The 21,482-nt window shown below is 42.7% G+C and overlaps 2 protein-coding genes across 2 annotated transcripts in view; both read right to left on the bottom strand.

Moving 5' to 3' along the window:
• WWC2 (WW and C2 domain containing 2) overlaps window positions 1–21,482 on the bottom strand; it is a 298,844-nt gene that overhangs the window by 49,329 nt on the left and 228,033 nt on the right. The gene's annotated exons all lie outside the window — the stretch shown is intronic.
• TRAPPC11 (trafficking protein particle complex subunit 11) overlaps window positions 11,980–21,482 on the bottom strand; it is a 28,102-nt gene continuing 18,599 nt past the window's right edge. Inside the window, exons 22-29 of the mRNA XM_069855901.1 lie at window positions 21,069–21,188; window positions 20,649–20,714; window positions 20,396–20,552; window positions 16,799–16,907; window positions 15,964–16,055; window positions 14,930–15,063; window positions 14,387–14,554; window positions 11,980–12,951 (exon numbers count right to left, since the gene is read on the bottom strand). Of these exons, the coding sequence (XP_069712002.1) occupies window positions 12,907–12,951; window positions 14,387–14,554; window positions 14,930–15,063; window positions 15,964–16,055; window positions 16,799–16,907; window positions 20,396–20,552; window positions 20,649–20,714; window positions 21,069–21,188 (891 nt within the window). The 3' untranslated portion in view covers window positions 11,980–12,906. The remainder of the gene's footprint in view (window positions 12,952–14,386; window positions 14,555–14,929; window positions 15,064–15,963; window positions 16,056–16,798; window positions 16,908–20,395; window positions 20,553–20,648; window positions 20,715–21,068; window positions 21,189–21,482) is intronic.

The raw sequence follows: 21,482 nt of genomic DNA, 5'->3' as shown, positions 1-21,482 counted from the left end.
GGAGACTGACTAGGTGATGGATGTTGGCTTCTTGGAGACACACTTGATGGCACAGAGCTGGGGAGGCCTTCCCAGATCACAGGACAAGAAAGATCCATGGTTGTTTAGTATGCTGTTTTTCATTTGACAGCACCTCCTTTTCTGCCTGGGGAAAGGGAAAGCAACTGGTGTTGCTGGTTTTATGTAAAAGCTCTTTGAGATATTGCCTTGCCTGCCAGGCAGGCACTCATAGTGATACACAGTAGAGAGACACTGAATCAAGATACTAGGAGGCATTCCCCTGCACCAAGACATTCTTGTTTTTCCTGCCAGAAAGCACACATTGGCCAGCAGGGTTGCTCTGTAGCTGGCTAGTGACGTCTTCCCACTGTCTGCGCATCAAACCCCTGAGCCTGACTCAGTTCAGAAAACACTAGCCAGACTTACAGCTTTTCTCTGGGCTCCCCTAAACCGAGGTCATCTGTTTCCAACAACCAGAGCTTTGCAGGAAGAAGATTTCTTTACTGGAACAAGGAAAAACGCCTGTGGGAAGGGGGACTGATCCCTATCACTGTCTTTGTGCTTAGGGGAAGGCTGGATGTAGTAAAGGCCAACGAAGGACATTCCTGCCATGGGTTTTAATTCACTGCTCCCACTTGCTGCTTCTCCAACAACTGATGTATTACCAGAGTGTATTTAACAAATATTCATCTTTTCGTGATCAGGATACCAGTTTCTGATGTTTCTTTGCTTGGTATAGATGCCTCTGGCAAAGAGCAACATAGCCCTGAGAAAGAAATTCCCATCATGTGTTTGGCGGTTTTATTGTCTTTTTCCTTTTTCCAGAAACTTCTTATCCAGTTTGCTCAATTCTCTTACCTCCTTTCCCTTCACTTCAGGCTGTAAGTCTCTCGCCCTCACTGAGCAATCTGCTTGGTTTTCAAATATGAAAGTAACAGCAACCTTACAGCTGCTTACAATAAGCAATTATTACTTTTAAAAACAGTCTGATACTGGTTCTAGTATGGTGCAAATCATCCTCTTTTGCTCTTTTATGTGGTGAGCGACAGTGGAATGGCCCATCGAATGCTCATGTGCACAAGGAGGGAGGTAACAGCCACCTTCTCCAGCAGGACTGGCTGCAGCTCGTTTTGTACCTGTCTGGTGAAGTCCAAGAACTGGTGCACATTTAGATTATGGTGTCTGCCAGCCATGGGTGAGTTTCTCCGCTCCTCCATCATTTTCTTTTCACTCAGATCAAGGAGAGAAATATGAAGGTTGATGGGTTAGATGCTCAGTTTCCTGTCCCCTTTGGCAATAGAGAGTCAGGGAAAGGGGTGGGGGGTGGGTGAAAGAGAACTTACTCCTAGTTTAATAGGTCTTCATTATAGCTAAGCCTTTTGTGTAAATGGCAACTTGGCTCCCATCTCTTGAACACTGCTCCCTTGCCTAAGACCTTTTATAACAGCTGTAATTGCAGATGCAAGCTCTGCTTTTATTTTATAGGAGCCGAGGTAAGCCTACCCAATGTCACAACTGGTGACCCTCAAACACAGCCAAGTCCACGAGGCAGCATCACCGAACAGCGGGATTTGATGTGTGAGTCACAGCAAAGACCTGCTGGTTTCCTCACTAACTGCCTGCTCCCAGGACTAATCTCTCTCGCAGGTATTTCCAGCAGCCGTCCTGCTGCTCTCTTGCCTCCTCCCTTTGCCTCAGCCTGTCAGGATTAGACAGTTTAACCAACGAGCCCAGTTGCCATCAATCTCAATATTGGATGCACCGAGTTAATACAGGCAATTCTCTGCTCTGTGAAGAAAGGCAGTAATGAAGTATTTGTGAAACCATTTTAACTAAAGAAGACAGACAGCTCTATTTTATGCCTAATATTGCTTGACAGGTGTGGACACACCCTGGAATAACTCTCTTGTCATCCTGACTAGAAGGTCAAGTGTCTACATTTGACAGAGAGAAACGCCTTTGGCACTCCAACAGAAAAGTGAAAACACAGCAGCATCTAGAAAAAAAGCCTACTAAAGCTTTGTGAACCAGGTGTCCCAGATTTAACATTACCCAGAACTTAATTCCTTTTAAATTTTATAGCTTCTCTTTGAAGATTATCGGTGGACCTAGCACGGGCTAAACCAGAAAGTTTAGCTTTTGTTCTTCTATTAGACGTTATCAACTTACTGTCAGGGATGGTGAGCAGCAGCTCTCTGTCCACTCTGCTCTTCTTTTCTCCTTTCCTCCCCATCCAGCATCACCCGTTCTCCTCTCTGCTCTCCTTCACTCATTTTCATGCTTCTTTAGGGGGTCTCCGTGCAATGCCACCCTGTGTTTCACCACTGTCCGCAGTGCCCAGCAAGGCTCAGCTGTGGAAAACAAAAACAGGGGCTGGCCTTGGGCAAGACTTGTCACACCTTTGACCCCACTGTGGCTCCTGAGGGAAATCGCAGCCCCACTGGGATGCAGAGAGTTAGCTCAGATGGGAAGTTGACTGAGAGCTCAACAACTTGGTAGCAGAGATGTAAGATGCACCAGAGAGCAGTCTGAGATCTCGTGGGTTATTTCTTGGGCTGGTGCAAATTTTAGCAGCTAAATCTCAGCCTACTTAATTGGCAAATGTCAGACCCAGGAGATAACATAATTTCCTGTTAAGGTAGTAAAAAATACTCTCATAAATAAATGTTCTCTTGATTTTCATGCAAATTAAGTTGTCTATTTGTTTATAAAAAAGGGACACACCACTGCTTCATATTTGTGCAGAAAAGAGTTGCATGATAATAGCCAAGACTGAGACAATTTCTTTGCAAGGAAGAAGTGGGAATGAGTATTTTTATTCATGGATGTTATAGGAAGAGCTTTGCCAGGATAAGTGGTAGATTCAGAAAGAAAATAACAGAGGTTATTCCTTCTTTTTGCCGTAGGAAATGCTGCAAGTTTCAGAACCTAACAGCCAGCTTTTGTGTTCCTGCTTCCCGGAGCTGAAAGAGAAGATTCAGAGATGCTGCAGCTATTGACTACAGTCAGCCTATACTTGACCTTTTGGTCCTTTTTGAGGCCAATCTACCACTGCTTTCAAAGGGTAAGTGGCTTCGGGTGGTACATACCAACACAGGCATGAAGCACATATGAATTTACGGAAAGGGGAGAGGAAGAAGGAAACCTCAGGGTTTCCTTACTTGCCTTTCAGCTCATGCTGCCTCATTGTATGAAGCATTTGAGGTGGTGCAGCTGGGGAGACCACATGGAGATCAGAGCTGGATGTAACCCGGATCTGATGGGCGCCACTGGATGGTGCTGTACAGAGAGGGGTAGGAGTGGTTGGGCTGCCTGCCGCTAGTCTGAGCCTCGATGGCTTCTGGTTTCAAACTCTTAATCTTTTTGACAGGCAGTAGGCACCCCCAGGGGTCTGGCAGCAAGTCCTGTGTCTTGCCCCACACCATTAGCCACGGGCATCCGCAGGCGGAAACCTAAAAGCACAGAAGAGTTCAGCTTCTAGCAGAACAGTCACTGAAAACCATGGAAGAACAACTTGGTTTGATAATGTCAGGGTAACGAATGACCTGGCAGACACACTGTTCCACCAACGCTGTTTAGGTAGACCCTGGAACCAAGCCTCCAGTCCAACTTCTTCCCCTCCCTCAAGACCAGAGGAAGGAGGTGGCACCTAGTCCAGGGCAGAGAAGGGATGGCTGAGTCATCTCTCTTGCTGGGGGTCAAAGCCCTGAAGCCACCTTAGGTCCCTTTAGGTCCCAAAGTGGGCAGCTCGCATTCACACCCTATTGTGGCTCAGGCTGAGGAGGAGCTGAGGTTTATCCCTGCCAAGGATCTGAGAAAGTCCTGGTGGACAATGCCTATCACAAGGGATGTGGGGCCATGTAAGCAAACGGCTCAAAGTGGACTGGACACTATAATGGAGAAGCAGGAAAAACTTAGTTCATGGGTTGTGTAAGGCTTAGGGGTCTTTTTGTTCTGGAAATAGCTATAGAAGATATATTGCAAAATCAATCACTAGTGTGTGTATACCATCAGAAGACTTTATAAGGAAGGGATCCCTGTAGCACACCCCTCCAGCAGTGCAGACCGTGTCTCCAGGACACAGTACGTGCAGCGTGTAGCTCACCATGCAGGGTCTGTCTGCTGTTCACCACACAACCAGTTCTCCTTGTCAGTGCTAGCTGGCTTTCCAAGGCAAGGAAAACACCCAGCTGATTTTGAAATGCCACATGGTCACTAAAATGTAATTTCATGATTTTGTGGGTTATCAGCAGAGGATGTGGGGGTTCAGTACAAAGCACCGGGTTGGGGGGTGTCCGGGCTGTGCCTTAGCTCTGTGGGCTGTAGATCGAACACATTGATGCAACTGGGAGAAAGATGGTCTACAAGCAAGAAAAGGCAGCTTTAACCAAGTATTTACCAGGATTCAATAACCCAAAGAGAACCAAGAGTTACCCAGGAAGTTGTTTCTCTGAGGCTTCGTGGAGTCCAAGTGGAGAACCTCACCCCTTATTTTGTGGGATTGTTTACCATGAAAAATTCACCACGCTTAAAGAAATGCAGCGCGGACAACAGCTGCCCTGGGAACACGTACCTGTGGAGCACCCACAGCTCGCTCCTGAGCAGGAGTGCAGGCCTCCTTCCAGTGGATGGGCTTGAAGAGGGGGAAACTCCAGGAGATGCAGATCCTGGTTGGCAGGACATGGCCATCACCTTTGCAGCCTAAGCAGGCAGGTTACTTGCAGTAAAGGCACACAGCAGCGTTCAAACAGACAGTGTTTGTTGATCTTCTCATATGAGAAATTAATAAAACATCTAATTAATTTACCTAGAAATAGGAGAACAATCGCAAGCCAAAGTTTACTGCAATGATTTGCATTACAGTAACAAACATGTAGCTTAATCATAGCTGTACATCTCTATTTCCCTATGGCACATGCTGTGCCCTCTTCCCATCACGGATAGCTCACAACTGATAGTGCTGGTAGTAGCTTTTCCCCTAGCAAGGAAATTCCACGTAAGTCCCATGTGCTCTTCTCAGCAGAGCATATTTCAACCCACAGTACAACCCTCGCAAAAAGAACATCACGCCAGATTCCTCCAGGTACAAACGGGCACAGTTTCTTTCCAGTCAGTGGAGCAATGTCAGGTCACCCCGGCAAAGAGCTTGGTTTCTCAGGGATATATAACTAACCTACGAAATAGAAAAATGTTTCAGTTAAAATCGCCCTGTGTACTCAGTAGTACCCGGCTGAAGGGGATAAGAGCATTCCTCTCTCGCTACCTAAAAAACTCCTTGACTAAATTCATTAATCATTCTTATCAGCATCCCCTTAGTTCCTGGGCTTAAAGCGTATTTGAACGAAAAACTTCTTGAGCCCAGATCCTCTCCAAATGATGAGTATCTTCAAGGTCATAAATTAACATAGGCAATTGCCGTGTTACTTACATAAAAGCCTTCAGCGGAGCAGTTACCCTGAGAGAGGCTTTATTAAAAGATGACATTTGTCTGACCTCTGTGCAACCTCCTAGTCAGGTAAATGGCTTATTAACAGGCTATTGTGTAGCAGTTACAGAGAAAACAATGTTTTTCTTGTTTTAAAGAGGCTGGTAATTGAAAACCGGACTAAAATATCATAACTTTGCTTTTTAGTTCCTGACGTTGGCTCACAGAAAAAACATCATATAGAAAAAAAACCTGTAAGTATTGTACTATTGACAAGTGCATTTTTATTTCCTTCCCTCTGTGGTTTTCATGTTTATGATATGTTTTCCTATTTATTAAAGCTATTTGCTTTGTCACTTGTGAACTACCTCGAGAGATCACAGCTCTTCCAGTCAAGGGGGGGTCCGTTACTGATCACACACATCCAGGTACCAAACAAGCTTCTAGGACACATTAGGATGGGATTCCCTGATGTCAATAAGAAAGCAGAGCTTGTGTGTATATATATATCTATATATATATGTATATCTATATATATATGTATATGTATGTATGTATATGCTTATGCCAGGCTTATGGGTGGTGATTCTGAGAAGGATTGGGTACTGGCTACTGTGAAGAAATGCAGTGTTTTTCCTACTTTTTAGGCCTGCAGCAAACAATCCCCCCAGCAGAGGCTGTAAGGCACCTTCTCTTATTCCTCGCAAAAGCAGGTGCCAGGAAGACTTCTAAAATGGCACCATGAAATCAAACAGCAAAGACAAATTGGGCTAAGTAAAAAACAAATATTTTTTAAAATTCAAGCTTTCCCTTTAACTACTTTAAAATAAACAACCCCCCCCTCAACCCACAGTAAGTGCTAAAGAGTACAGCTATGACAGAAAAGCTAAACATTTGCACATGAAATGATTTCCAGGGAGAAAGTACATGCATGCTCTAAGGCAGAAATACTGTTGGAGGACGAACAGTTCAACTTTTTGAAAGAATAATTGAAATCTCAGGCTGAAGGTCAGCTTCTGGTGTCCCAGTGGAATCAGATACTTTTTAGCAACTCCTAAACCCAGCCAAAAAGTGCCAGCTACGTATTTTCATTTACTTTCCAGTGAGAAATTTTTAACTCCCAGATCTCCCTATCCCCCTGGCAAGTTCAGACTGTGGTAACTAGCATGCATAGTTCACATAGTTTTGCATTGATACAACACATCCTCTAAGCACGGTGATACAAACTTGATTGCCTTTGCACAGTATCATGTTCCCCAGCAAACGATCTAGAAATTTGGCAAGGAAATTTGACATGATTTTCTTGAAAAATAAAAGAATAAATTGTTTACATTCTGTTTAGGTGAGGGAATTTATACTGTCTTGACTAAATCTTAGGGGTATTTTAACATTCTCTTGAAATACGTAAGTGCCCGGGCTTATGTATCCAACACTTGCGATCTCTTTGAAAGTAAGAAAAATGGCAACAATGAGAAATGTAGAGGTTTTTTTCCCCAAAAGCTGATTCATTACCATTAGTATTTGCAACATATACTCCTTCCTCACCTCGCCCAAAGGTTAAACCGCTTCTTATAGCTTCACAAAGACAAGGGACAAACAAGATTAATTGAGCTTACTCTTTTTCATTTAGCTTATCACACTCACCTCTACCTAATGTAACACCCTGCAATATCTTAAATTTCATAGTTTCACTGGCAATGAGACAACAAGGCAAAGAACATGAAGGCTTCTGCAGTAAAAGGTGAGGAAGATTGGTTACTTCCAGCCTGAGAGGCTGTGAGATATAAGATGTAAGATATACAACCAAACACTCATATGGCAAGGCAGGATGCTTTCCAAGCTCTGTATGACACCCCCTGGGGCACGAAAGACGAGGTAGTTCAGCAACAGGATAAAAAGGAAGCAGAGTTCTCTCAGGTCAGCTTTCCCCCAGAAGGACTTTGAAATAGCGGAGAAAGAGCAAGCAACCGTCTTTGAAATACTGCTGTGAGCAAGCACATGAGTAACACACTGTGAAGAAGCCATGGGTGGGTGACCATCCTTTCTGCTTGGAGCTGCTGCCCCCCTGCCTCGTCGTGCTGCAAGGGACACAGCTGCCTCCATCAGTCTCTGTGGGGTAAATGAAGATGAGTCTCAGAGCTGCATCAAGACTAGAAACATCACCAGGTCCTGCACCATACCTAGGTATTTCCACAGAGGGAGAGCGCATATGCACGTTTGCACGTGGGGCCATGCCAAGCAATATCCCTTCCTGGTCCAGAGCGCTCTCAGAGCAGGCTTTTATCACAGAAACCCATGGGCACAACCTCTCAGCAGGTCCCGATGCAATCTGCTGTAGAAATGAGGTAAGGATTTTCCCAGAAAGCTAACGTGTAACTGGCATCCAAGGTTAAGGGCGTTTCAGGCATAGAGTTCTGGGGTCCAGAAAAGGCAACAGACCAATTAGCTCCCTGACTAATTGCAAAAATCACAGCTCGTTCTAGTGGCAATTTACAGAAATTTTTGAGGAAAAAAAAAAATGTGTCAGGAAATACAATAACGGAAGGGAGATCAAAGAGGTCACGGTGATCTCTGGAATCAAGTATGTATCTGCATGGGCAAGCAGGCAAGCAGGAAAGCATGTTGCTGGGGATTGAAGGGAGCATTTGAGGGATCTTCTTGAGAAGCAGGGACCTTGCTCCTGTTGAGCCCCCTCCAGCAGCAAGGGGAAGGGCAGTCATGTTCTGCATGGGTGGTATCTTTGCCAGTAGAGACAGATTGCCGATAGCTGAGAAGTGGAGCAGAACACTGGGATAAGTTTTAACCAGTTTGCATGTCTCAGGACCAGTCTGCATCTATATTAGCTGAAGTCACCTCCATCTTTCTCTATAGAGTGCACAGAGGGGTAGCCCAGTATACTAGCCCTTAAATTTAGAATGATGAAATGGGTTCCAGGCAGCATTTAACATTTCTACTAGGGTTTATTTTAGCAAAGGCCTCAAAGCAGTTGAAACTATTTTCCCCCTGTATCTATTTTTATCAGACTAGTGTACCCAGAACCATCCTGTCACGGTTTAGCCCTCCCCCAGGCAGGTCAGCAGCCAAAACCAGGCAGTTGTGATCCCAACCCCTCCCCAAAGGAAAGGTGGAAAAGGAAATCAGAGATAGAGTCATGGGCTAGAAACGACAACAGCTGTAGTGACACAATAATTATAAAAAGGAAAATAATATTAATAATAATAAAACATATACAAAATCAAGCCCCCATATAACAATACATCACCGCTGATGCTGCAGAGCCGGTACAGGAAAAGGTCCTGGGTTGCATTCAGTGGCAGGAGGGTGCTGGGCTCAGGAACTGGATTCACAAATGCACAGATCTAGGATCAGTGGCAAAAGGGCAGACAAGGTCCATATAGGAAGCCAGTCATCGAAGAACAGAGTTTGACACTCCTGATCCCTCAACTTTATCCCGAGTATGACGGTTATGGGATGGAACAGTCTGTTATTCAGTTTGGGGTCCCCTGTCCCGTCCACTCCTCCCTGCGCGTGCGACCCTGTTTTGCCCCATTCACTCGGGGTGTTCCAGCAGCTCCAGGATGGCCTGGGTCTCCATAAAATCAAACATAAGCAATGGACTTTCTGCATCCCTGTGCCCTGTTACTTTGGTGATAATCGTAAATTTTAAGCATTATCACTTCTAGAGAGAAACCTTGTCTGAAAACATGCAGTCAACTTTCAGAAAAATGAAGTTTCTTAGATGAGGCTTATCTGAATAATTAGAAAATTAATTTTGCTTTAGCTCAAACTAGAACACATACCCAGAGAGAGCTCTGAAGAACCAATACTCTAAAATTGTTTTGTACATTATATAAACTTATTTTCCAAATCTTCTTTAAGGACAATGGCTCATTAGAATACATCCTAATTTTTATGACAACACAACTTGTTTTCAGCAGCACTTTACAGCTTTTCAACAATCATGTTCCTGGTGAGGTAAAAAGTGCTAAAATCATGAACTATTTTACAACCTCACATCTTGTGATGCGATAGGACAAATGTGCTAGACTAGCAGAAGCTGCCTCAGTACCCCCATCGAGCAAATGTCTGCCAGGGCACAGCTGATACCTGGCAAGATAATATATACCATATGAGGACAGGCTGAGAGAGGTGGGGTTGTTCAGCCTGGAGAAAAGAAGGCTCTGAGGAAATCTTATAGCGACATTCCAGTACCTGAAGGGGCTACAAAAAAGCTCGGGAGGGACTGTTCGCAAAGGTTTGTAGTGATAGGACTACAGGGAATGGGTATAAACTGGAGAGGGGCAGATTTAGACTTGATATAAGGACAAATTTCTTCACTATGACAGTGGTGAGGCACTGGCACAGGTTGCCCAGGGAAGCTGTGGCTGCCCCATCCTTGAATGTGTTCAAGGCCAGGTTGGATGGGGCCTTGGGCAGCCTGGGCTGGTGGGATGTCCCTGACCATGGCAGGGGGGCTGGAACTGCATGATCTTCAAGTTCCCTTCCAACCCAAACCATTCTATAATTCTATTATATGTGAAGCAATCTGGACAGTCATCCTGAATTTGAGAAAGCTGAGCACACTTAGTCACAAGTCCTGCACAGGTCTCCATCCTCCAGTTAACCAGGTAAAATGCCTAGGTTACTACTTTTAGTCCTATCTGTCTCTTGTCAAAAGCATTCCTGGACTAGGAAGGCAGCTTGGGGTAAGATACCCACCTTTCACTAATGCTCTCCTTCAGCTCAGCTTCTTCCCTGAGAAGACACGAAGGAGCAGGAGCTCATTGTTTCTCGGAAAAGGAAGCAGCAGAACAGGTTTAAGGAAGGTGCTTTTGAGATTTTCTTCTTCCTTCTCTACACATGGCAACTTCAGACCTGAGGAGTCCTAGCAGAAGTATCCTTACCTAGAGACTGCCAGCCTCCCAATGAGGGCAGAGAAAGTATGGAGACAAACATCTTGTTCATTCAGACATGCAAAAAGGAAGCCAGCAGAACCTCCCAAACCCCTGTGCGAATGAATGATCTGAGAAAACGTTCTGCAAGACCCTAAAAAAATTGATCAGGAATTAAAATCTTTCTTTTAACCTCTCATTTTTCCTGAACTATTTACAACTAGAGGTTAGTGGTCAGAAGCAACAAAGAATGGATGGAGTACCTTTCTTTGCTTCATAATTCACTATAGGCCAGGAGATCTGAGGTGATGGGACATGCTCATCCCCTTTCAAGAACTTACTGGCATAAAAGAGGAGGAAACAATAGTACTAGGGCTAAGTCTCCAGCTCAGTAGCTGTCTGAACATGTTGATCTAATTTTTTTCTCCTGAAAACTATTTTTAAACTAGTCTAAAAGTAGCTTCTTTTCTTTGATGGTTAAGTGTAGTCTATTTTAATTGGAACTAATTAAGTAGTGTATGTTGACATTTGAACAGTGCTCATAAAAACACAGTAAATGATGAAAAACTGCATTTACACCAAAATTATATGTGCCCTTTTTATCTCCACAAGACTTCCAAAGGGATTTGGGTTATGAATCACAAATATTCCCTTCAGCATTATAGCCTTATGAGTCAGGATAGTTGTCATTAATCACTTCTCAAGCATTTTTAACAAGGTGGTTCCTGCTTGCTGCATGTTTTTATCCACATCAGTCATTACACAGCATAAAAGGCGTGCCTAGTGCTGTACAGACAACTAAGAGAGAAGCCTTTGCTTTGTGGTGCTTACAGCTAAAATAAGAGCATGCAAAACAAGAAAAAATCGTAAATGACAAAAAACAGACACTGCAACTACCCAAAATATCGAGTAACATTTTGTTATAGTGTGAGATAAGTTTACATTTCTGTATTTCTATATTATTTTACAGAGTTTCTACTTTTATTACTAAAAATGGAAAATAGATAACTAATCACACAATTCACAGACTTTAGCACCGTCATAACCACAAAAGCATTTTATGCTCTCCCCTTTGTCAAAGGAATGCAAATCATTATTTTGCCCTTAGACTGTTTTGGGGTCGGGGGAAGGCACCCCCACTTCTCCACCACTTAGACCACTTGCATCAACTTGTCTTTTGAGAAGCAGCAGCAGAGGTGCCAGAGTTGCTGTAATCTGAGTGGCTACTTCAAAGGAAAAAAAAATACCTGGAAATGAAATACATTTTCTACTCTTGAAAAAGAGATAAGATACCTATTCCATGACTACCACTTAGTTCATGACTTTTAAGAGAAGAATAAGGAAGGTTTCATTTGTTCTTCCCACCATGGTTTGTCACTCATCATCTTTTCCTTCTCTATAAACAGAAAAACCTTATGATATAAATATATCCACAGTCCATGAAAAATCTGTATATGCTCACGCATATTTTTCAGGATTTGCCAATTAGCCCACAGCCCTTTTCACTGATAAAGAATGTTTACATGCTTCTGTAATGTTACAGCTGTTATTTTGGACTTCAGTGTCATAATTGAATGTATCAGCCCACAAGGCAGACCAGCGTTATGAAACAACAGCTGTGAAAACAACGCAATTAAGGACACAGTTTCAGAAGAATTTCTGTTACAAGCTGTTTATTAGAACTTCACTTTGACAATAAATAAGGTATTTCCCGAGCAATCAAAACGTAATTATTTAGAAAGTTAAACAACTGAAGTTTTCACAATGCATTTTTTTTTTTTATATACATGATTCACTGTATTTTAAACACCAGTTCATCCCAAGCTGTACAACAGTAGGATGCCCATTGTTTTTAAATTCCCACAGTGGGAGGCTACCAAGAGATCTCCTCTTTAATCTGCAAGATGTGTGTGTAAAGAGTCCAAAACCATATCAGCTTCAGGTTGGATAGTCCAGCTCTTACAAATGCACCTCTGTCCATTGGACTGGCTGTTGCTGAATTCGAATTCAGATGCCTGGCTTACTCAGGAGAAAGGGTCTTTAAGATTTATGGTTTTAGAGACCTAGTAAGCCACTCTGTTCCAGCAGCACAATGTAACCATATGTAGTTTGCTTCATTACTGCACACCCTGCTCTGTCCTCAACACAAGTAGCACAGAACAAATCTTTAAAGGATGACAATTCTCAACCTTGTAAATCTCAGTAAGTATAAACTTTGCACTTCAACTTACTGTTAATCATGAAAATGCCTTTTGGTTTTGGTCAAATGAGTTAGCATTTCTTCACTTAAATACTCAAGACACTTAATATGCCTTTATAATACTTTTAAGAGATGACATTTGAAATTAACTTCAAAAGAAAGTTCCTATTAAATAAAGCACCAAGTTTTCCCCATATGTTTATTCCTTAAAGAAAGTCCACAAAAGACCAGGCTTTTTTTTTTTTTTAAACTTTAGTTCTGCTAGGAGCTGCAATTTAAAAATAACAGTTAATTCTTATCATTTGATCAAAGCCATGTTTCCAAAGGAAGCGTTACATATCCTGTGCAACATCCCATTTTCTTTAAGTGCAGAGGTACAGATCTTGAAGTTACGCAGCTGCAATTGAGTTATCATCTGCTTGACGACCCTGAGGCTTTAAGAAAATAGAAAGAATTAAAAAAACCCGAACATGCAAACATGCAAAAGACTAAGGCTGGTATGAAACACACTTTGCAATACAATGTATTGATCAATGTAGCTCTAATACACAAGCAGGGCATTAAACCTATCCTTACTTCTAATGGTTTCTGATAACAGCACAAACATAGAGGACATCCAACCAACATTTCAGTTTACCTCAGTGAGTACTTGGCAAAGGCTCCTTAATTGACCCGTTAAGCTTCAAGAGCATCTCTACACACGTTTGGATAGCTTAGCACAAGGCCTGGCTGATCAGGGTACCAAGTATTACTGCAGTATAGAGCGCTGCTAATTATTAGTGCATAAAACAGGAATGAGACTGACAGTTTCTTGGAGGAATTTTAAGGAGAACCACTAGAGATGGGAGAGAGCAAAGAGGAAGTTTAAAAGAAAAGTCATCCTTAGGATGAGGTTTTTTGAGGTCCTGACAGCCTTTGCAAAAGCAAAAGCAAAGAATTCTGACGCCTGAGAGTTTCCACAGAAGTGTTGAGATCACCACACTTTTCAGGAAAAAAGCCTTTTGTATTTACTTAGGAGGACATCTTGACAACCAATCTAGAAAAGCCACTGATTGACAGTATATGTAAAAAAGTAAAAAGTAAATTCTCCCTATCTCTTTTGGCTAGAAGAAAATTGAAAGAACGCCAGGCCTGTTTCCTGGAAACAGGATTACAGATGTCTGAACAAGTCCATCTCAAGTCACATGAACAAAGTCTTCAGGCTCCTTGCTTTTTGAGAGTCTGACTAAAAAAAGAGAATACGATGTTCTGGAGACAGCAGCAGTGTAATGTGAAAGCGTTGTTTTGGGCAACTGGATTTAAATGATTCTAAAAAAGTCAAAAGAAGCCTGTGATTTGTTTTTCATGATATAGCTGAATTGTCTTTAGAGTCACACTGCTTAAGAAAAAAAAAAAGAAAACTAGACTGAGTGATTCACTGAGAGAATGTATTTTAGAAGTTAAGGAGGCGTGGTATGCTACACTACTTTCTGAACCTAGTCAGATGCGTTACTCAAATACTTTTTCAGGAGCGCTACAAATGATGGTGTTAAAGTATTTATATTTATCTCACTTCATTGTCCTCAAAATACAAACAATTAAAACTCATTTTACAGAGGAAGACATGGAACAACAGGGACAGCTTAAGCATATTTGGCTAGTTCATCTAATTGTAAACAAACACCTGCCGCACTTCAACCAAAATCCTTAGGAAATCTGTTTATGACACCAATGCACAACCCAAGACTCTTCAAAGCAAGTAACTGTTGCAAGCAAACCATTTTAGTCTGCTTAGAAACACTCAGCTTTGAACAGAGCTGGAGCAGCAGTCCCCAGGAACTGAGCAGCCCCACAGGGCACCTTCCAACACAAAGTACTTCTCAGTCTTACCTTTACAAAGATGTGTGTTGGTATGAATCGCCTGAGCAACTGATTAGTGAAGTTTGGGAATCGCTGCAAGGTAACATGAAGAGATGGTAACTGCTGATATCCAGCCATCAGAGGATAGAAGTTATATAACATTTCCTGCTGGGTGCCTGGAAGGATTCTTAGTTGGATCTTAAAAAAGAAAAAAAGTCACAAAAATAGATAAGTGACCAAAAGCAGCGCTCTGTTTATTTTGTACTTATACATGGCTTACTTTCTCAAGTTGTAAAGAATGCAACTACATTCCTATTCTAGTTAAACTGTTACTTCTGTACCGTAGCACTATATTGCCCATAAACAACATGACAAATGGCTCCTAGTCATGCTTGCAGTTAGCTCTTCTTTAAAAGAACCTGCATCCATGCGTTCTTCCAGACAGAATTTACCGTACCCTAAACATCTGAAAAACAGTGAGTTTGTACCCTCTGCCCATTGGTGCAAGCCTAATCAATGTATCCTTCACTACCAGATCAACCAGCAGGATCAGTAAATGCGACAATTTTGTACCTGTTTAAGGCCAGAGAACATGAAGGCATCACTGGGTTCCACTATCACCTCCACATCCTGGACTAAGTTGGTTTTGTTTTGCAGGTGGTATCTGACAGGTAGGGATTCTCGGACTCGACCAAATGATGGCAGATCTTTGGAAAAAGAAGCAAGTGATTTCAAATATAAGTTGCATTTTTTAAGTTTCACATATAAAAAATACATCCATCATGAAAAGCAGTGAAAAGTCTTAATTAAAAAAACACAACATACAATAACTAGGTATCTAAAGCTTTCCAGGCAAGATTTTTCAGAAAAAAATTAAAGAACAGAGCACAACTTCATTACAGCTTTTCAATAACAGTTCAGCATCTAGCCAAAAAACCCCTAACTACTGTCACTGTCCAAGAATGCTAGTGAAGTCACTTCGGTTGCTGCTGGTTATTTTCAGCTTACTAAAACCCTATCAGATACTGTCAGGAATCTCCTTCAAAATAAAACAGGGAAGGATGGTGGAAGAATCTCAGTACAAATCAAACTGAACTGAGGAAAGCATAGGAATTCTGTGAGTTCAGGGAGCACACCACTCTGTCCCTCTGCTTCTCGTGCAAGTGAAGCGCCAGAAGAGAAAGAGTTCACCTGCAGCAGCAGAGAAACAGTTCACCCACAAGCAGCTCCAATTCTCCAGGCTTTCTTTCCTGGGATACAGCTAGGGTGTGGGTGAACGGAACAATGCTTGCTGTAGGTGTCTAGAGAAACTTACTGGGAAGGCAGCATCAGCAGAGGTAACTGTGCTGCCACATAACATGAGATCCACTGACAGCTTTTAAGAGAACACACCTGTAATCAACTTTCAGCTCTTCCTTTGAACTGAAGGGGAAGAGAGTAACAATGCTTCAGGCAGTTTAAGCGATAATACAGTTTCTTTCACTAGCTCCATGACACTCAGCATCACTTTCTGGTTTTTGATACAGTAAATGCAAGCTCTGGGTGCTGTAAAACTTTGACAGTCCTAAAAATTCTAATTGGGACATATGTTGCCAAATTAGTATTACCTGCATTAACATGGAGGGGAATGCTCTCTACAATCACATGTGGCAGAGTGATGACTGTACTGACAATAGGGACACTTTCCACAGCTGAACTTCTGCAGGAAAGAGTCAAACGCAGACCATTTTGAAAGTTATACAACATGAAATATCAAGCAAGCACACCAAGAGAACATCACTTATATGTGACTAAACTAAAGTTACAGTAGTTTTGGTTGTGGAGAGAAAAATCCCAAATCCTTACACTGGATTGGTTGAAGTGAGCAAAAAAAAATGCCATAGCATGGAGATAAAATAGCAAAAGGCAAGGAAGAACACTAAACAGCTCTAAAACTAAACAAAAGCAAACTAGAAGGAAGATACACATCAACTTTGTCTATGACAACTGAGTGAATACATATACCCACAGTCTAGGGTGTGAAAACAGTTTTCCCATTAAAAAAGGTTCTACTATCACAAAACTATTCCTTTGACTTGTCTTCAAGTGAAGTATTTAATGACTGGAGAAGCCAGAGCATGGAACGTGACAAGATAGCTCTATAATTGACCCAAGATCTTACAAAGAAAAAAGCTTCATGGAGCGTTAAGACTATAACCACATAATATTTATCTTCTAAGTGAAACAGGTATTCATTCAAAAATCTAATAAGCTAAGCATTAGTAAGATCTAAAGTCTAGATAGTTCTTGCTACAGTGCTTTGGATGATGCACAACCACCAAAAAAAAAAACAAAACCCAAACCAAAACCACCTTACAAGCCCCAAGAAACTCCAGCTCACTATCATCCCTAAGAAACAAACCAACTTATCTCTTGGCCTAAGTGAGGAGAGGAAATACTTACCTCTTCCAGGAAATGACATAACATCCAGTTGCCACTCCACTAGCATTGGTAACTGGAGGACATCGAAGGCAAAAGCACTCACTGGCACTCTCACCTGTCTGTAAAACAACTATCAGCAAGATTTTGTTTAAAATCAAAGTATAATCATCACTGCAGAAGCCACCAATTGTAAAAATACAATCTGACACAAAACACAAGTGTTCAGCTAGAAAGGCTTTGGAAGCGCTTTGTAAACTATACCTGCTTAATAGATAAATTCAATAAAGACTGTGAAGTATCCCATAATATAAAAGGGTGACATACGCAAACACAACAGTTGAATTCTGAACAGCATTATGAGATCTTTCACATTCACACAGAAGAAGTTGTTGCAAAATTAGAGTTCACGCACAAAACCCACAAAATTATGCCAATACAAATTCTAGAGTTCTCCCACGGCAAATTCCAAGAGATCAGCATAAGATATCTCATGTTTTACAATGAACACAGACATTTCTCCTCTTCCACCCAGATGGATGAGATGTGGGGAACAGAGGGAACACAAGAAAAATCTACTGGCTTTAAGATGTCACTTTTTTCTTTTTCACCCCCACTTGAATAACTTTTTTAAAAGAAGTAACTTTGCTCTTAAAGATTTCTAAAGAAGTACTAAAAAGATAGGTGTTTCAGTAATTCAAAATAATAATTAATCTTCATCAAGTCTTACAAGTTAAAAAAAAAAATCAGCTGAAAGGTGGACAGCCAAATAGTTGGTGTTTGAGGGGGTTCATGCCTCCTGCAAGTTAGCTCTTTAGGAGCACCCTCAGAAGCTGTGAAGTGCAAGGTGCCAGAGCTAAAGATGAAATCCCCGTTTGAAGACTAAAGGACCTGGGAGATAATTGCTTTTTGCTAGGTAACCCCTGAATCTACCGAGGAACTACAGTCTTGCAAGCCCAAAAATACATGGGTGGACAACTGCCTCACAAGCGAGTCCAGAGAAGAGCAACAAAGCTGGTGAGGGGGCTGGAGAACAGGTCTTACGAGGAGCGACTGAGAGAGCTGGGGTTGTTTAGCCTGGAGAAGAGGAGGCTGAGGGGTGACCTCACTGCTCTCTACAACTACCTGAAAGGAGGTTGTAGAGAGGAGGGGGATGGCCTCTTCTCCCAAGTGACAGGGGACAGGACAAGGGGGAATGGCGTCAAGCTCCGCCAGGGGAGATTTAGGCTGGACATTAGGAAAAAATTCTTCACAGAAAGGGTCATTGGGCACTGGAACAGGCTGCCCAGGGAGGTGGTTGATTCACCTTCCCTGGAGGTGTTTAAAGCACGGGTGGACGAGGTGATAAGGGGCATGGTTTAGTGTTTGATAGGAATGGTTGGACTCGATGATCCGGTGGGTCTCTTCCAACCTGGTTATTCTATGATTCGATGATTCAATCTGGCAGCAATCCAGACTGCTTCATCTTATTCCAAGTTTTGACAGAATGCACACGTTTTCACAACTCTGACTCAACAAATGCAAAGATAATGTTTTGTGGGAAGATTTTGCATCAGCTTTACTGCTAAGTGTTCTATTTGTTTGACTTTAAAACTAACACACTGAGCTCTTAAAGGCTGAGATCTGTAAGAGCATTTTTTTTTACATTTAAGTAAAAAGTTATTAAGTTATGTTAGTATTAAAAAAGATGCTTATTTCCAACTTGTTTATAGCCTACCCTGTCTATTTTCCTATTTTTCAGTTTCATGCCTGCTATCATGGACATGTATCGCTTTAACCTGTGGATGTTCTCTATCACATGGTAAAGGGTTTGCATTCCAGAAAGTATTCATAGTCCACAAACAAGCTGCATATCAGAAGTACTTTCACATGCTTTCCCCTATGTCTATTATATTTAGACTTTTGGTTACCACCTATCATTCAAGTTTACTTGATCCAGTGAAGCAGAACCACATTTTGAAAAATACTGCTGTCCAAGTTGTGTTCCGGCAATCAACTATAGTATTAAGCAGCTTTTTTTCTTTCTACAGAATCACAGAATCACCAGGTTGGAAGAGACTCACCGGATCATCGAGTCCAACCATTCCTATCAAACACTAAACCATATCCCTCAGCACCTCGTCCACCCGTGCCTTAAACACCTCCAGGGAAGGTGAATCAACCACCTCCCTGGGCAGCCTCTGCCAGTGCCCAATGACCCTTTCTGTGAAAATTTTTTTCCTAACGTCCAGCCTAAACCTCCCCTGGTGGAGCTTGAGGCCATTCCCTCTTGTCCTGTCCCCTGTCACTTGGAAGAAGAGGCCAGCACCCTCCTCTCTACAAACTCCTTTCAGGTAGTTGTAGAGAGAAGTGAGGTCTCCCCTCAGCCTCCTCTTCTCCAGGCTAAACAACCCCAGCTCTCTTAGCCGCTCCTCATAAGGCCTGTTCTCCAGCCCCTTCACCAGCTTTGTTGCTCTTCTCTGGACTCGCTCCAGAGCCTCAACATCCTTCTTGTGGTGAGGGGCCCAGAACTGAACACAGGATTCAAGGAGCGGTCTCACCAGTGCCGAGTACAGAGGGAGGATAACCTCCCTGGACCTGCTGGTCACGCCGTTTCTGATACAAGCCAAGATGCCATTGGCCTTCTTGGCCACCTGGGCACACTGCTGGCTCATGTTCAGTCGGCTGTCAACCAACACCCCCAGGTTCCTCTCCTCCTGGCAGCTTTCTAGACAGACTTCTCCTAGTCTGTAGCACTGCATAGGGTTGTTGTGCCCCAAGTGCAGGACCCAGCATTTGGCCTTGTTAAACCTCATGCCACTGGATTCTGCCCAGCGGTCCAGCCTGTTCAGATACCTTTGCAGAGCCTCCCTACCCTCCAGCAGATCGACACTTCCACCCAGCTTAGTGTCGTCCGCAAACTTGCTAAGGGTACACTCGATGCCTTCATTCAGGTCATTGATAAAGACATTGAACAGGGCTGGACCCAGCACTGAGCCCTGGGGAACCCCACTTGTCACTGGCCTCCAGCTGGATTTCACACCATTTACCACCACTCTCTGGGCCCGGCCAGCCAACCAGTTTTCCACCCAGCAGAGTGTGCGCCTGTCCAGGCCAGAGGCTGACAGTTTCCCAAGCAGAATGCTGTGAGAAACTGTGTCAAAGGCTTTACTGAAGTCCAGGAAGACCACATCCACAGCCTTTCCCTCGTCCAGCAGCCGAGTCACTTTGTCATAGAAGGCGATCAGGTTAGTTTGGCAAGACCTGCCTTTTGTGAACCCATGTTGACTGGGCCTGATCACCCAGTTCTCTTGCATGTGCTTCATGATAGCACTCAAGATCACCTGTTCCATGACTTTCCCTGGCACTGAGGTCAGACTGACAGGCCTGTAGTTCCCTGGATCCTCCCTGCGACCCTTCTTGTAGATGGGCACGACATCAGTCTCCAGTCCAGTGGGACTTCCCCAGTCTTCCAGGACTGTTGGAAGATGATGGAAAGGGGTTTGGCCAGCACATCCGCCAGCTCCTTCAGTACCTTAGTAGTTTGATAAGAAAATGCTGTTTAAGATGTCCCTCCGTTCTTAATCCCAACTTATGCAAAAAGTACCCTCCTGACAGAGAGGATAATCTAAGAAAACTTACCATTCTCCACGTAAGATTCCAGTTGATCTACTGGGGTCATGGAAGCTGACAGCTGTAGCTGGCTGGTTACAATGGTCAGAGGCCAAGGAGAGGCACTCAGGATGTCTGTCATCAGTAAAAATGGGATATCTGCAAATACTCTGTCCAAGGGCTCCAGCTGTTGAGACAGACAGAAATCTGACTCTAACTAAACTGGGTGCGACCATTGAAAGTAATGAGATTGTGAAATAGCAACAATTTTTCAAACACATACCTTTGTGGAAACAAATTTGACAGCAACATCAAAAGGAAACACTGTTTCTATGGTTACAGTTTCATCCTGTATAAAAAGGGGTGGGAAGAAAAGGAAAAAGTTACATTCTGTTTCAGTCCTGACTACTGATGTCAAAGGTTACTAACCTAAAATTACTTATAATGATCATTTTAACAAAGTCCTCTCCAGGGCAGAATGCATCTGTAGCTGTTTTTTAAAGAACAAACATAGAAAGTTTTCCTTCTGACTGTACTTACGGAACTGCTCACCCTAAACTGGGCTACCACACCGCTAATTTGGCATTTTTTTCTATCTACTAGAAACACTTCTAAGAAACTTGGAATTACAGCCATTAGACTGAAAACATTCCTTCTATTTCATTAATATACCTCCTGCCATTGATGCATCTTTTCATCTTACCCGATGACACTTGCAGAGGATTTCTTTACCCTCAACGACAGTGTTGATTAAGTAAGAAACATAAACCAGAAACATTCTTGCACCAACTGTCCCACAACGAATGTACATTGGTTTTTCCAGCTGCAAAATGAAGGCAACAGTATGAGCCAAGCTATACCTAAAATATATTAGGCTTAAAGCTGTCATCTTACTCAATCCAAGAAGGCAATAGTAGAATGGATATTATTTTGACCATAAAGGATCTTCTGCAACACATAATCTTATTTACGCAGCACCCTTTTTAACCAGAGTAGCACAGCTTCTGTTGCTCTGCTATCAGTGATTGTCTGTTACTTAACAGTACAAGAAAAGAGCCAATACTCCGAAATATTTGATATCCCTAACTTCTAATTTTCTAGTCACAATTTCAGTTCG

The sequence above is a fragment of the Phaenicophaeus curvirostris genome, chromosome 4 (assembly GCF_032191515.1).
Source record: "Phaenicophaeus curvirostris isolate KB17595 chromosome 4, BPBGC_Pcur_1.0, whole genome shotgun sequence".
Lineage (NCBI taxonomy): Eukaryota > Metazoa > Chordata > Aves > Cuculiformes > Cuculidae > Phaenicophaeus > Phaenicophaeus curvirostris.
This window is presented reverse-complemented; position numbering and strand designations above follow the sequence as displayed.